Below are 15,314 nucleotides of genomic sequence, written 5' to 3' on the forward strand. Positions count from 1 at the left end.
GTTTCTCTAGTTGTGTGTGTTTATCCTCGTAACTGTCTCCATAACTAATCACAATGACCAACCACTACATGTCATGCTATCATTTATAATAGAAATAGAATTTGTATTTGTGCGATTGTATGGAAAGTCTCTAAATTGCATGAAACTGTTGGGTGAAGGGAGTTTGTGTTGTTCTAGTGTGACCTCTTTTTGCCTCTATTTCATTTTCCATTGTGATTTTGTCATTGTGAAAAAGCAGACTTCTCATATCCCAGAACGGAGTCAGCAGGTTCACAGGGCTGACTGAGGTCCATCCTGGGTGGAAAGTTTTTAGAAAGAGAGAGACCCTCCTCTGCCCTCCGGGGATCCTAAGGCTTATGTGATCCCCCATTTGTGTTCCTGTCATAAAGAATGCACACACTAAACCTCTTTCCCACCACTAAGAGGATTACTAAGGTAATGCTCGAGAATCAAGAGATGCTCTGGTACGAGACATTGGAAAGCTACATTTAATGACTCGTGCAGAAAGCTGTGGAGTTTGATTTTACCCTGGCACCTTGCAAAGATACCAGCTAGCATGCAGACAGCTTGTAATGCCTATGATTCTGGTCTTAAAATTGTTTTCCTTAACCAATACAACATGGTTGTGGAGTCCAAAATACATGAAACAAACTCCAATGATGGCTTTTGGATCCTAGGAGTTTTCCCACTGTGTTAGGAGGTTGTGTTTAGCTACCGAGTGTTTATATAGTGACCCTGATCCTGTCACCAGCCTCATGTCTGATCAGGATCAACCATGCCTCTGAGTAAATATGTGTGTGAGAGAAAGCGACATGACAAGGTTTTCAAAAAATAACTCACTTCCTCTTTGGCGACATGTTTTCTTTTCAGTCTGATGGACACTATAGCGTTCTTTGTGTCCTCAGTTTCTATGGCGGCTGCAGTGACGCACTGGATGCTCATGATAAAAGGACACAGACTTGTAAACACACTTACAAAAGGAATATATTTATATAATAAGAGACCATTCAGTAGTCCCATGGTAACATCTTCTGTACCTGAGTTAATCTTGCTTTTCCTGAATTCTGATAAAATTATGAATTATTATTATTAGATGCTTTAGTTTTCACTCTAGTAAAATCTCTCCTGCACAGGGAAAGAACAAAGTGCTAAGCCAAACACTGGGTTCTATTTTATCATAGCCTTCACCTGATTGACCCATGCATATCTTTCCATTCACTATTTGTTCACACCTATAGGGGCAGTGGAGAAAAACCCAATGACCTTTATTTTGCTAATAAAGCGTGGCCGATCGTGAGATTTCCTCCTCTGAGAAAAAAAAGCCGTCCATCTTTACTGTAATAAAGATCCTCCTTTTCCAAGAACATGCACAGTGGGGACGGGGTGAGTAAGGTTGTGGTGCAAGAAAATCCCTGGTCTAAAGTCAGGGAAAATGAAAAGTTAATAAGTATAGGCTGCGGTGGAGAGGGGCAGGTGGGGAGGTGGTGTTAGTGATCTGATCCTGACACAGGAGGGGGGATTGGTGGGAGACTGGCACAGCTGAGTATGATGTCCCGAGAGCTATTAATTTGGTCAGTGGGCAGTAGTCTTACACAATGAAGTAGATGACTGTGGAGAAGGTGATTAGCTCTGGGGTGACTGGGTGCAGGTCGAGATCAGGTCGTGCCCCCTGCCACAAATGACACAGGTGTGATGTATGTAAGTGCCCACCACATCCACAAGATGTTGGAAAGTTTAAAAATTGGGTTTTTAGAGCTAATGTTGGCTGACACTGGCTATTCAATAGCTTTCATTTAGAATCATGTTTCTAGCAACAGGACAGTGCTGTTGTGCTGAGCATGTTAGCAATCATTGCATAGACCCATGCCCCAGGTGCCTTTAGTTAAAATACATGGACGAGTCCAGACAGAAGCACAACACCGATTTGTTTTTTCACTGGACTTATTCTCTTTCACGTCACCAAACTCCATGTTAACCACACCTGAATGAGTAAACCATGTTGGAGGCAATAAAAGAGGAAAATCCAAGGTGTTGCCAACCGGTGCTGGGATTCCATGAGGATATGACGTGCAAATGGATATGGGTGTGGAATAACTGTAAAAGAATAGGAACCGCAACAATCAAGAGCCACGACCGAACAGCTTCCCCAAACAAACCAAGTCACTCATCAGAACGCACTTTCTCTTTGGCCTTAGAATTTGGACTTGTATTTTCAGGTTACAGTATCTGGGTGGGGTAAAAAAAAAAGTAGATGGTATTGTTGTGCTGACTACAGAATGACTCAGTGCAGCATAGTTTGAATAAGCTTCTTCATGAGAACTTGAAAATCGTCAATTGGACAATGTAATAATGCTGCTTTCTCTGCCAGTTTATGTGACACATTTTGTATTGCTTCTCATGAACTGTGGTTTGCTTTCTTGATCACGTAACAGGATGCTTCTTATTAGCTGCATTTCCTCAAATGATGATATAATCTACTGCAGCCTACAGTCTTCACTCTAAATCCTTTTCTGCATAGGTGTGTGCCCCGTGTGCATGTGCAACGTGTGCACACACCCTGTATGTAGGTTTGCTCAGCGGTATTGTTGTGGACTTGCAGACAGGTCATTTGTGCATTATACATTGCAAAGCCTCTGTACAGTCATTCAGATCCAGACAGTGTTAACAGTGGAAAATTTGTTTCTTAAAACTTCTCAGAATCGGCTCTCACTGTACTTGTGAGCAACCACATGACAATGTCAGCAGTATTAGTGGCAGCAGCAGTTGGGGCAGTGGTAGCAGGATAAGTAGCAGAGGTCAATCTAATAGAAACAGCCGTGTAGTAATAATGAAATGACTACAAGAATTATAGTTATAGTAGCACCAATGTGAGGAGTATTTTGGTGTTAGCCAGCTTCCACACACTTTTTTCCACATTTGGACCGATCCTTGTTGACCCTCCTAACTATGTCCTCGATCACCTGGCTGGCCACAGCCTGGTCCCTGGGTCCCCATGCCAGAACCAAAACAGATCCACTGGGTTCACCCATATCATAGCAAATGGTGTGTATGTATAAGTGCCCGGATATGTGTGGACTGGGTTAGGGGGCACCAGTATTCACATCCCCTCCTGTGCCCCTTGCCCCAGCTCCAGTTTCATAATCCGACTTAGATCTGCTGGGTCGAGCTAAAGCCCCAGACAAAGGCTCATATACAGAGAGCCTCACACGAACGTACTCATGTGTGACCGAGGGCAGCGGAAGGCACAATGTGTGTTTGTGACAGAGAGATTACGAGGAACAGCGAATGCGAGAATCAACAGAAGTGTCCTTTCACTCGTGCATGTGTCGCCCTTTGAATGATCCATTCTGGGCATCAGTGTTTGTCCATTTCCATTACTGGGCTTTGGGTCTATTCTGCTCTGATCCAGTAATATCTGCATCCACCTGCACCTCATTGGACACAATGAATGTGTGCTTTCTAAATACAAGTGTTAATTCATAAATCAGGTGTTTCTATATAGACCCAAAACTGATTCATTGAGATACGCAGTTTTTCCCAATACATTACTGCAGAAGAAGTAGTCATGTTAAGATGTGAGTCAACCTGTTCAAGGTGAAAAGAAATATGGAAATATGTTTGTTTCATGAGATCATCGGAGGAACATCACAGTCTCATGATCCCTCCAGAGGGATCAGTTTGATCTGATATCATAAGATAATAAAAGCAAAATGAGCGTGAGGCCATGACGCTTTTGTGGAAAGCCATGATGATGATGATGCATAATGTGTCCAAGCTCTTTATTTTCAGCTGTGACATAAATATCATTACCTCACTATAGATAAATAGTTACAGCACAAATATTATTAAAAAGAGTAGTACTGTAGTGGCAGTAGTACAAGTTGCAGTAGTACAACTTGGAGTGAAAGTTGTGGTGCTGGTGTACTAGTCCAAGTAATAGAGATATTCATATTAGTAGTATGAGTAGTATGTGTAGCACTTGCATGGGAGTGAGTAGTGCATGAGTATTAGAAGGTAGGCAGAGTTTATGGGCTGAGTATATACAAGTACAAGTTATACCAGTAGTTGTATAAGCAGCACTAGTAGAGTCAGAGGTAGAAAAAGTAAATGCAATAGTAAGACCAGTAGTACTACGATATAAGAATAGAGCAGGACCTATAAATAGTTGGAGTAGTAGCGGTAGCACATGTACAAGTATAGTAGTAGCGACGGTGAGCTAAGGTATTCTTGGATGTATCATGATCAGTGGTTTTTGTATAGTTGTAGTAATAGGTTGAAGTAATGGGAGTACTTTCATCAGAGGAAGGAGGAAAAGGTTGGTCCATAAACCAGACTCATGAGTAACAGACTGGCTGGCAGGCACACACACACACACACACACACACACACACACACCTACAAACACACTGAGGTTCCTGATCTCCAAGAGGCATCCACAGTATGACTAAGTGCTGTCACATGACACATTGGGCATAATCTCCTTCAGAGAGTTCTGCTTTGAAGCTCTGTCTCACTCTGATGTGGATTGACAGGTGGTCAGACCACTGTGACTCACAACCTCAAATCCCAGAGTGTATCTTCAGTGAAGAAGTCAGTACTTTCCAAAATAAAGCACTCTGCAGTAAAAGATGGAGACAAACACATGTCAGGCACAGGTTTGCAGTTGTCAGGGGAGACAAGGATTGACTGTGCTCCGGAGTGAGTTTCTAACATTGAGTGTCTTAGGTCAGGTGACTCCTTAGTATTTTCTGCCTCTCAACCAATTGCTGTAACATTTACTGCATTTCTTGATCTCACCTATTGTAAAATGTACTACAGGATTCCTGTGACTGTTTGTATACAAAACACACGTCACTCATGCGTAAAAAGTCTCCTCCTCCGTCCTACCTCCACCCATCCACTGGGGTTTGGCTGATGCAATTCTGCTCGTCTTTATAAAGGCTGCGTCTCACCCCTCCTCCATCAGTACAGGGTCTTTTTTCCGAGTGTACCTCATCTCTGGGAATTTGGTTTAATTTCTCAATAAATCTAAATTCTTTGTTTTTACGCGCTGCTCTGTTTATTCTAAGACTTTCTCTGTCTCTATTTTTTTTTTTACTTGGCCGGTATCAGCCAGTGTATTGAATTAGATCCTGTCTGATAACACATCTATGTCTTATTCATTCTGATCATATTTAAGACTCTAGGACCGGCGTTTTTTGAGAAGAACTCATCCGGACACTATTATTTTTTTTTTTTTACTGAAAGGATTTCACAGCATCCTGCCACATCTTTCAAAGGTAAGAATGCCGGCAATTTCATCATCCATTCCCTATCACAATGCCACCGGATGTTGGCGGCACAGTCTTCGAAATCTAACTGACGATTTTAGATGCCAAGCGTTTACACGTTTTGGATTGGTATTTTTTATGGAGCAAATGTCTCTCTTTGGGTTCTAGGCTATTTTAAATCCAGTTTCATTCAATTTAGATATGTGAACTGCTCTTTTGTGGAACAAGAGATTGCCAGAAATGCATCCTGTTATATTAGATGGGTGGTTCTCCTCTAAAAAATGTTCTTTCTAAAAGGGCAGAAATGGTATTTCTTCTCGGGTCAGCCCTGGTTACCTATAAATAAATAATGAAGCTGGTTGACAGTGATGCCGCAGTGCTGGGCTCACGTCTGGAGGTGGCACAGGCGCATCACTGCCATAAATGGTTAATTAATAGAAGACTAAAAACAGAAGAAATATAAAGCTGTTTATCTGTGTTTAAAAAAAAATACACAAGAAAAACCTTTAATCATACCCAGGGAATGAATCACAGATCCCCAAAGCCCTTTGCGCAAAATGGAGAGCCATGCCCATAAAGGGAGAACACGTGCCATTGTTTCCATTGGAGCCGGCGTCTTTGGAAAGGATGTCGTTACATGGGTTATGTGTCTGGAGGACAGTATGTGCGCTTTATTCATCCAAAAAACTATTTTAACAGCTAGACTGCGGTGCCAGATATAGAATAGCCACATGAAGCTTAATTTGATATCACCTCGCTCGGCTTCGTTACAAGTTTAAAGAATGTTCTGTGTCAGAAATAAAACGGAGACACACGATCTTCTCTGTCTAGCTCCAAATCATATTGGAGGGAATTGTGCGCAAAGGCACCGGCGGCTTCTGCGGCTTTTTGTTATTCAAGAGAAATTGAGGTAATGCCGCTCTGGTATTTTTCCACTGTCGGTGCGTCACCCCTTCTTCTCCCCTCCTCGCAAGTCACATGATCTGAGATTCATGAGGCAGGGCTTGCACGCGCCTGCTCACTATAATATTGATTATTCTAAGAGAGGGTGAACGCGCACAGTCAGACATACACGGGCTGTGGGTGGGAGGACATGCAGCAGAAATGTGTAAAAAATGAATCCTAAAAAATAAAGCTGGTGTTTCTTTCCTGTTCTGAATTTTACAGTAAGATGGCCAAAACTGAGATGACCTGTTTAAACAGCAGCGACTGTCCAGTGAAGATCTCACAGGACTGGTGAGGCTGACTGCAAATCAGTCTAAAAACACAAACTGTCAATAAAAACTACCCTTTTTTTTTCTGAAGTCACAAACTGAATCCTGTACAATTTAATCTCATTCTTCTCTCTTCTGTTTCCTTTTAAAGCCATTACCCTGATATAGAGGCAGAGAGTCAGAACTTCCTCCCTGAACATAACCTGGGCAAAAAGAAGTATGAGATCGAATATGTAAGAGCTCCTTCTCTCCAACAACACGTTTATATCTCAACACTTATGTCAGTTGTCTAATTTTCTAACTGCGTCTTTTCTTCCACAGCACCAGGGCAATGCTTCTTTTGGCATGTCCGTCTTCAACCTGGGCAACGCCATCATGGGTAGTGGCATCCTGGGACTGTCCTTTGCTATGGCCAACACTGGCATTGCCCTGTTTGTGTAAGTTTTTATCTCTCTATCTTCTATAAATTATTTTATAAATTCTATAAATTAATTGGAGCCTATAGAGGTAAAAAAAAAAAAGAGGTGAAGCAAAACTAAAAGAAGGATCAAAGGAATGAAGAACTCAATGTAAAATGTAATTATACATTATGATAGGGCAGACCATAAATTAAAAACCAGCAATTGACACAAGCATGCTATGGTTTCATAATCCAGCTGACAAGAACAGCAGGTGTGGTTTTGACTCTTGCATCAGGTTCGCAGGCCACGATGTACTCTAGCGCTCCAGGACAAGCATTATCTACCAGCAGTGTGTGCGTGTGATTTCTGCAGCCACTCGACCCTGAGGTGCAGATTTCACCAGGGCCGAAAGTTTATGGCTGAATGCCAGTCGCCGAGAGAACTCACTATCATGTTTATTGTAGATAAAACTGTGGAAAAATATCTTTGTTTATAGATGGGAAAAAGAGAGATCTCTTCAGGGACAGTTCTTAGCTTTTGTGAAAGTGCAGTTTGAGAACAGTGGTCCTGACAGCATGACAGCACCTAAAGGCCAAAGCCTTGACTACCGCATAGGTAGCACCTCAGCACTGATCCCCATTCCATTTACTGAAGCACTCAAGAGGCCATAAACCATCTGAAGAAACACAAGAAAAGGGTTTTTCAAAAGGCTGAAATAATGTCTGTAACAGATGTCTGTAACTGTACTGGTACTCATACAGCCTGCAGGACACTTTGGGTGCCACCAAATGGCAGTTGTACGTCAGTTTACAAACACAGGGAGTGGCAATGGAAGCAGCTTAGCTGGGTTAATCCCATCACATTTGGGCCAGAGTTGCATAAACAGAGAGCTAACGTACATGAGCAGCAGGCCATGAATGGAGCAGGGCGTGGGCCGCTGTCAGCCAGTAGCAGACCAGACTGAGCTCCATATCTGCAGGAAGTGGAGGATTACAAAATACAAAACAGTGACTAGACCGCCAATGTTCCCAGAAGTGTTTATTGAAGGCGGCTGTTTACATTTCGAAACACTGTCTGGTGCTCCTGCCACCAGCAGTCATGGTAACAAATAAAAGCCTCTCACAGAACAAACTGACTCCCCATAAAGGGTCGCACTGAGCATATATTTGTTGATTGGCAGTGTGGGGGGTGGGAAGAACAATTATGAAGTCAGAGGCAGGCAGGCAGGTGAGCAGCCAGCCACAGGCTCACCTGCCTGCAGCTGAACAGTCACATGCTGAGGGGGGATATGTTGGTTCTCAAATAGCCTGGAGATTTATTTTCACCTGGATTATTAATAACCCCAGGGCACACAGTGCTGGCTCTGCAGTGTTCTAACAGGATCCCATACCTGGAAACCTTTTGTCCTTTGTAACCCCACCAGTGGGACTCATGACAAACAGAACGTGTAGACCAATGATGCATTTTAGGGATTTACTGATGATGACGGCAGATGATTTTCATACTTAAATCTGCTGCCTCTTGGATCTAAGAGGCTTTATGATCCCTCTTCTGGCCTTTAAAGTTCCATCTTCATCATCCTGGTTGCAAGGAAGCTTTTTGCTGAGGTTCCGTCTCCTCTGTTTCTAGGATTCTCCTCGTGGCTGTAGCCATCTTCTCCTTGTATTCTGTCCACTTGCTGCTGAAGACAGCTAATGAAGGAGGTGAGTCTGCCAGATAGTAATGTATACACTCTTCCCAGTAATTAAGTTTGTTAAAATGCTAAGTCTTCATTTCTTGCTGTATTTCTAATCTAAAGGTGCACTGGTGTATGAGCAGCTGGGTTACAAAGCCTTCGGGATGCCAGGGAAACTCGCTGCTTCCTGCTCCATCACCATGCAGAACATTGGAGGTGAGCGGCTCTTTTTGTTTTGTTTTTGATTGGATGGTGGGAAAAAAAACAGAAATGTTGGCTGGTGGAAATCAGTGTGTGATTGGAATGTGGGATATTTTCCAGTGAAAACTGGAGTCATTCTTCAGGCATGTGTCAAATTCCTTCCTCCAGTGGAACGACTTGACCTCTGACCTCTGACCAAATATTAGACGTCACCATTTTTGTAATGGAGACATGACCTGACTTATTTTACAGGAAAACACACTAACCTCAGTTTCTGTCTTTACAGCCATGTCAAGCTACCTCTACATTGTCAAATACGAGCTTCCCCTCGTCATTGAAGCCTTCCTGGGAGGCAAACAGGAGTAAGTGATCAGATATATAAACCCAGCAAATACAGTTCATCATTTTAACTGTCTTTAAAGGTACTCAGTAGGAGTTTGTTATAAAAAACTAGTTTTTTACAAAATGAGTGCCCACTCACCAAAGCATTGCTCTATAGCTCCACTAGTGGCCAAAAACTCCAAAGATTATCTTTCATTTTTAGCTTATGTGTCATTTATCACAGTAATCAACAAATGAGATGGAGTGGCACATCTAGGAAAATGGCAGCCGGTTGTTTTTCTAGTGCTGAGTGTCAGGGAAGGGGAAGCAGCGCCTTTGTCCTGTTTGACGTAGAGGACAGACAGTGGGCAGGGAGGGGGCTGGATGCTGGGAGTCTCTCCATGCGGCCCTTCAAAGGACCCTTTGAGAAGATGCAGCCGGTGCTGCGCCGTGACAGAGAGCTGGGGATGAGCTCATTGTGACTTCTCTTCAAGTTTAAAAAATTGATGTGGTCGGGCTCCTCAGTGCTGCTTTGTTAAATCTATTTCTGTGAGCGATGCAGTCATCCTGCGCAGGCCAGCCTGTGTCAGTCTGCATGCAGATGTTGTTGATGCAGATGTGCCAGAGCAGCAGCCGAAGGGTTTGATCAGGCCTAAAGCTGCCGAAACTCAAAGCATGTCAAGGAAGATTTTGACAGAGAAGAGCAGAGATTAGTCTCTGAGCTCATTACTTCACTTTTAGTCTTTTTTTTTTTTTTTTTTTGTAGTTTGGCTTCAACCTATAGTAACACGACTATTGGTTAATCAAAGACTCCTGTTTCTCCATCAACATTAATGTGAGTCTCAGTGTGTACTGTATATACACATATAACTGAGTCACATAGTGGTTTCGTTGGACTGGATCAGATTAGCCTTCAGTTAAAGGAGCGTATAGAGAGAACGGTGCTCTCACTGTTACCTGACTGTTGTTGTATCTTGTGTTTCAGGGTGTGGTATACTAATGGGGACTACCTGGTGCTGATAGTGACTGTTGTCATCATCCTGCCCCTCTCACTGCTCAGGAACTTAGGTGAGCTGCAAAAGAAAAAAAAACAAGTCATTCCTTTAATTTAAAACAAGTCGTTCATAACCAACGGCAGCTGGTGTTTTCTTTCCTCTTCTCCAGGTTACCTTGGTTACACCAGCGGTCTGTCCCTGCTCTGCATGGTGTTCTTTCTGATTGTGGTGAGTAAAAACAGTCCTTCTTCCTCTTTCCTCACTCACACTTGTAATTCACATGCACTTGCCTCTGTACATGAGCTCACAGTCCGGCTGATCACACAGAGAGTTGGGATGAGATTAGACTGTTGAGGAATAAGATAATCCAACTGAAATTTGGCTGTGATGCCTTGAACATGAAAAATAAACAAAATGAAAGATTTAATAAAATATGTGCCTAAAATATTATCTAATTCAGCCTAAAATCTGTTGCCTTCCAGGTGATCATCAAGAAGTTTCAGATCTCATGCCCCCTGTCGGAGGAAGCTCACAACGAAACACTCCTGAACACCACGCTGTCCAAGCCTCACACCAACGCTGTGAACTACAGCGGGGACCCCTGCACGCCCAAATACTTTGTCTTCAACTCTCAGGTAAAGCTCTCTGACACGCAGACACCTGGAGAACTGAAATTTGTACTGAAACTGGTTATATCTTATGCAATGACCGGGTGTATTTGTTTCCTAGACTGTCTATGCTATTCCCATCCTGACCTTCGCCTTCGTGTGCCACCCGGCCATCCTGCCCATGTATGACGAGCTCAAAGAGTGAGTGTTTGCCCGGACTGCAAAACACAGCTGTGTTCTTATCTGCATTTATCTCACAGTTACAAAAAAAACAAAACAAAGATTTCTGCGTTTTGGTTTCTAAATGATAATATCCCTCCCCTCTTTTGGTTTCTAAATGATAACCCCCCCCCCCCCTTGGTATCTAAATGATAATATCCATCCCCTCTTCTCTGCCACTCAAACAGCCGTTCCCGCAGAAAAATGCAGAACGTCGCTAACGTGTCCTTCCTGGCCATGTTCATCATGTACCTGCTGGCCGCCCTCTTTGGATATCTGACCTTCAATGGTGAGTACGGGAAAAATGTGAAGACCAGTGCCAGCATGTTTGAGTTCCTGTTTGTTATGGCAGGGACCTCTGTGGTAATGTGTAGCTATTTTCCTGGAACACCAAACTGGTTATACAAGAGCAAAGGTTTCTTCAACCACCATGACAGGGCAAAAACTGATGTGGAGTAGTTCATAGTTTGACTCACGGCCAGTAGAGATTGAGAAATAACAGTGACATTTGTTCTAACCTGCTCGGTGCAGTTCACAAGCGTCAGCGGTCAAGTGTTTCATCCCTAAATGGTCTCCTCTGTCTTTCCATGTAGACCGTGTGGAGCACGAGCTGCTGCATACCTACGCCAAGTTCACCGGGTTCGATGTGCTTCTGCTGATCGTCCGTCTGGCTGTGCTAACCGCCGTCACCCTCACCGTCCCCGTGGTGCTCTTCCCTGTAGGTGTCAAAGACGCAGGTCTTAGAATATGAGCAGAATGTCGTGGGTCCCCGAAGATTTACTTCTATTTTTGTCTCTACCTGTGTAGATTCGTACCTCCATCAATCAGTTCCTGTGCTCCTCTAAGGAGTTCAGCTGGGTGCGCCACACCATCATCACCTTTGTCCTGCTGGTCGGCACCAACATCCTGGTCATCTTCGTCCCCACCATCAGGGACATCTTCGGCTTCATCGGTGGGTGTTTGCGTGTGTCTTTGTGCATGACTGCTTCTCAAAAAACCTCTCAAATGCAAAATGTTGCCACTAAAATGTCAAATTTTGCTCCTCTACCAGGCGCCTCTGCTGCTGCAATGCTCATCTTCATCCTGCCGTCGGCTTTCTACATCAAGCTGGTCAAGAAAGAGTCCATGAAATCTGTGCAAAAAATCGGGGTAAGGAGTTGGTTCTTGATCCCTCCAACATAGAGCCACACCAGAAACCAGAAAGCTTGTTTGACTGTTGGACCTTGACGCTCTGCTAAACTAAATGTGGAATTGTTTTCTTCTCCAGGCCACTGCATTTCTCCTGTGCGGCATCCTGGTCATGTGTGGCAGCATGACCCTCATTATCCTGGACTGGATCCACAGCAAAGGAGACAGTGGCGCCAAGGGACAATAAAGCTCCAACTCTGCTGCTGCCTGCCGGAGAACAGAGGAGGCTTCCAGCACCAGGCTGCTACGACCAACCAAGATCAAGACCTACAGTCAAAGATAAACACAAGAACTCACTGGATGCTTGGATTTGACTTCCTGGGCAACAGACCATGCCATTCCCAGAGAATGTATCCGAACTTTGTACAGTACGCTGTTATAGGCCACAAAGATGGTGTTTTACTTGTTTTTTCCTCCTTTTATTGTAACTTTTTTGTCGTTTTTGCTCGTTTTTTACTCTTAATGTTCTTTTTTGTAATTATGGTACAGCTGAAAGCAAATATTTGAAGGAGCCTCAAAACGGAGATGACATAGTCTGAGAGTTTCAAAAAGCAGCCTCCCCTCAGGTACAACGTTATTTGTGAGAGTGAGCTCAGTAACAACAAATCCAGCTAAGGATCTCCCGAAGAGGCGAGATCCTCCTTGACGACAGTTAAGTTCCTTCCAACATTTGTTAAATTTTTTTTTTTTTTTTTTTTTTCCCCATCTTTCCTTTTTTTTACTTTGCCAAAAACGTATTTGTAAAGCATCTTTGTATATTCAAAAGCACTTACTGTTCCAGCACATTTGTGAAGAAAAATCAGACTTGTCAGTGTTTAACAGACGAGGCCTAGTAAACACCTATTCAGTATTCACACAGAAGCTTAGCGGCTTTGCTTATAGTGTCAGCTTTCCTTGTAAAAGATAGTGTAAGTTAATAGAACCTGCCTTTTCCAAATCTGACACTGGGCACTGCAGAGTTCTCACAGGAGGACTCTTTGGAAAACTGTATTTACTCTCTATAACCTGCTGAAGACTTTGTTTAAAGAGCGTGTGCAGCGATGACACTACTGCTTTAGAGACCCGGAGGCTGCCGAGCCTCTGGTCTTACCTCCCCCATTCGATCGATGGCTGAGGAAACCATGTTTTTTTTTTTCTTTATGGGAGAATACTTTAAATTTGACCACATGCAGTGGTTGTAATACCTGTTAAACTTGCAAAAACAAAAAACAAACAAACAAACAAAAAAAAAACCACAGAAACCTAAAACCTAGAAACCAGGTGTCCTCTTTAACGACCAGACATGCCAAGAGAGAAAGCTGAGGGAGCTTCTGTCACAACAGTTTGTGTGTTTTTATGTATGGTTGCACAGTTGTGTGGGTTTCATGGTAAAGGGGCCCTTTTAGTCATGAGCACTGTGCTTCCAACACTAACACATCACCAGACTGCTATTGTCTATTTACGGAAGACCTTGAAATCAATGTAATTTAATCTATTTTACTATATTTATATAATACTGTATGTATATATATATATGTATATATATATATCTATTGTGTTAAAGTGTATATATGTTTTTGTTTGTTTTTCTTGTTATAAAAATGCGGTGGAGCAGTCAAACAAATAACCCTGGTGATTTTGTGATACTGTATTTGCTCTGATGTAAGAGAGCGTCAGCTGTTCCATCTACGTAAAGACTGACTGAATCCTAATACTGTGTTGATTTTGTGAAAACTGTCTTACATGTAGGAGCCACAGCGGCAGCAGTTTTTGTTTTTTGTTTGTTTGTTTTTTCTCCTTCTTAGCCCCTGGATCAGCAAAATGTCCCTTAACGCACACGTCGTTTGGAGAGTACGTCAGCCAACTCTTGACCTCAGGAGCAAAGAGGGCTTTTGCCCACCAGTGTTACCCTCTTGTTTCAATGAAACACTATGTACATCCTGTAATTAATGTCCAATTAAAATAAGATAAAAGATAATCTATTGAACTGACTGTTGGGCTTCTTTTGTGTCAGCTTCTTTATGCCTGAGCAGAGTTTAGGGCATGGACTTTGGGTTTGTACCAGGTTCTCCATCCAGGATTGTCAGAAAAGCTATTAACCACATTAAGGTCAACTCAGGTTAAAAAAACATGAACAGTATCATTTTCAGTAGAAAATACTTCTCATTTAAGGCAGACCAAAGAAAATAAGTATCAGACCTAAGAAAATCTCTTTCTTATTAATTGCTGTACACATATTATCTATAACATGGTTTTTGTGGTCACTGTCACATCCCTAACCATGGCCCTTCCTGTCCTATTAGTCCGTTTGACTCTAAACTGCTTCCATTTCATTATTATTAAGGCCACTAAGAACACTCAGAGCTTTATACGAAAAAAACAAAATACTCTAACCCATAAAATATTCATTTGATCTATTTTAAGCAACCGAGAGCAAAAAGGGACCTGAAAGTTTTCAGAAGCCTGTGTATTTAACAGTAAGTGCACACAGCAGAAGGTGCTTTTCAGATGATTTTCTTTGGTCCAGTTAGCCCTTTAAAATGGTCCAATACCTCCTGTACTGGACCTATGGAAAGTCAAGCCAGAGGGTCTTGACAGCACCGTACAGAGGTAAAAAGTAAAACCTTTACCTTCTCAATGAGGGAGAACTCGTTTTTCCACAAATAAAGAGACACACAGGCATAATGAGAGAAATTATTCTCCCAGCACAGAGAATCAACTGGAGTGTTGAATTTAGGCTGAACACTGCCCTCTAGTGGTCACCAGAGGACACACCATAACTGGGTTAAATTAACATTATCAGCCCACACACAGCCAGAGCTGCTTTTCTGGTTTTTTTAACAGTCAAGTGCATCATCCATTGTGACAAATGCCAGTTACAGTTTCACAGAGCACTGCATGATTTATTCAAATTGCTCAATTTGTCTGACCATCAGATCAAAAGCCTTCAGTGTACAATTATATATGACAAAGAAAAGCTTCAAATGCCCACATTTGAGAACCTGGCCTGAAAAATAAAAAAATGACTTAACTAATTATCAAAATACTACATATATTTCAGCCCTAAATATTCACATAACTGATTGAACCTTGGGTAGTTTTTCCAGTACTTTATAAAGACCTGAACAACATGGCAAATACAGTCGACTTTAACGGGCTGATCAGACCTCAGCTGTCTGACTGTGTGAACATGCACAAACTGGTCGACAGTCCCATCAGCTGCTTCTGTTAACTTTGTAGCTA

General features: G+C 42.6%; 1 protein-coding gene across 1 annotated transcript; it reads left to right on the top strand.

Moving 5' to 3' along the window:
• Positions 1-4,955: 4,955 nt before the first annotated feature.
• On the top strand, positions 4,956-14,053 carry slc38a2 (solute carrier family 38 member 2). Its single transcript, XM_026327441.1, has 16 exons — positions 4,956-5,279; positions 6,438-6,506; positions 6,636-6,717; positions 6,806-6,921; positions 8,515-8,588; positions 8,684-8,776; positions 9,048-9,123; positions 10,068-10,150; positions 10,247-10,305; positions 10,560-10,712; positions 10,807-10,886; positions 11,093-11,193; positions 11,498-11,622; positions 11,712-11,856; positions 11,956-12,053; positions 12,172-14,053. The coding sequence occupies exons 2-16, from the start codon at positions 6,442-6,444 to the stop codon at positions 12,277-12,279; spliced, it is 1,458 nt and encodes a 485-aa protein (XP_026183226.1). The 5' UTR covers positions 4,956-5,279; positions 6,438-6,441; the 3' UTR covers positions 12,280-14,053.
• The last annotated feature ends 1,261 nt before the right edge of the window (positions 14,054-15,314 follow it).

This window comes from Mastacembelus armatus, chromosome 23 (genome assembly GCF_900324485.2).
Source record: "Mastacembelus armatus chromosome 23, fMasArm1.2, whole genome shotgun sequence".
In the NCBI taxonomy this organism is placed as follows: domain Eukaryota; kingdom Metazoa; phylum Chordata; class Actinopteri; order Synbranchiformes; family Mastacembelidae; genus Mastacembelus; species Mastacembelus armatus.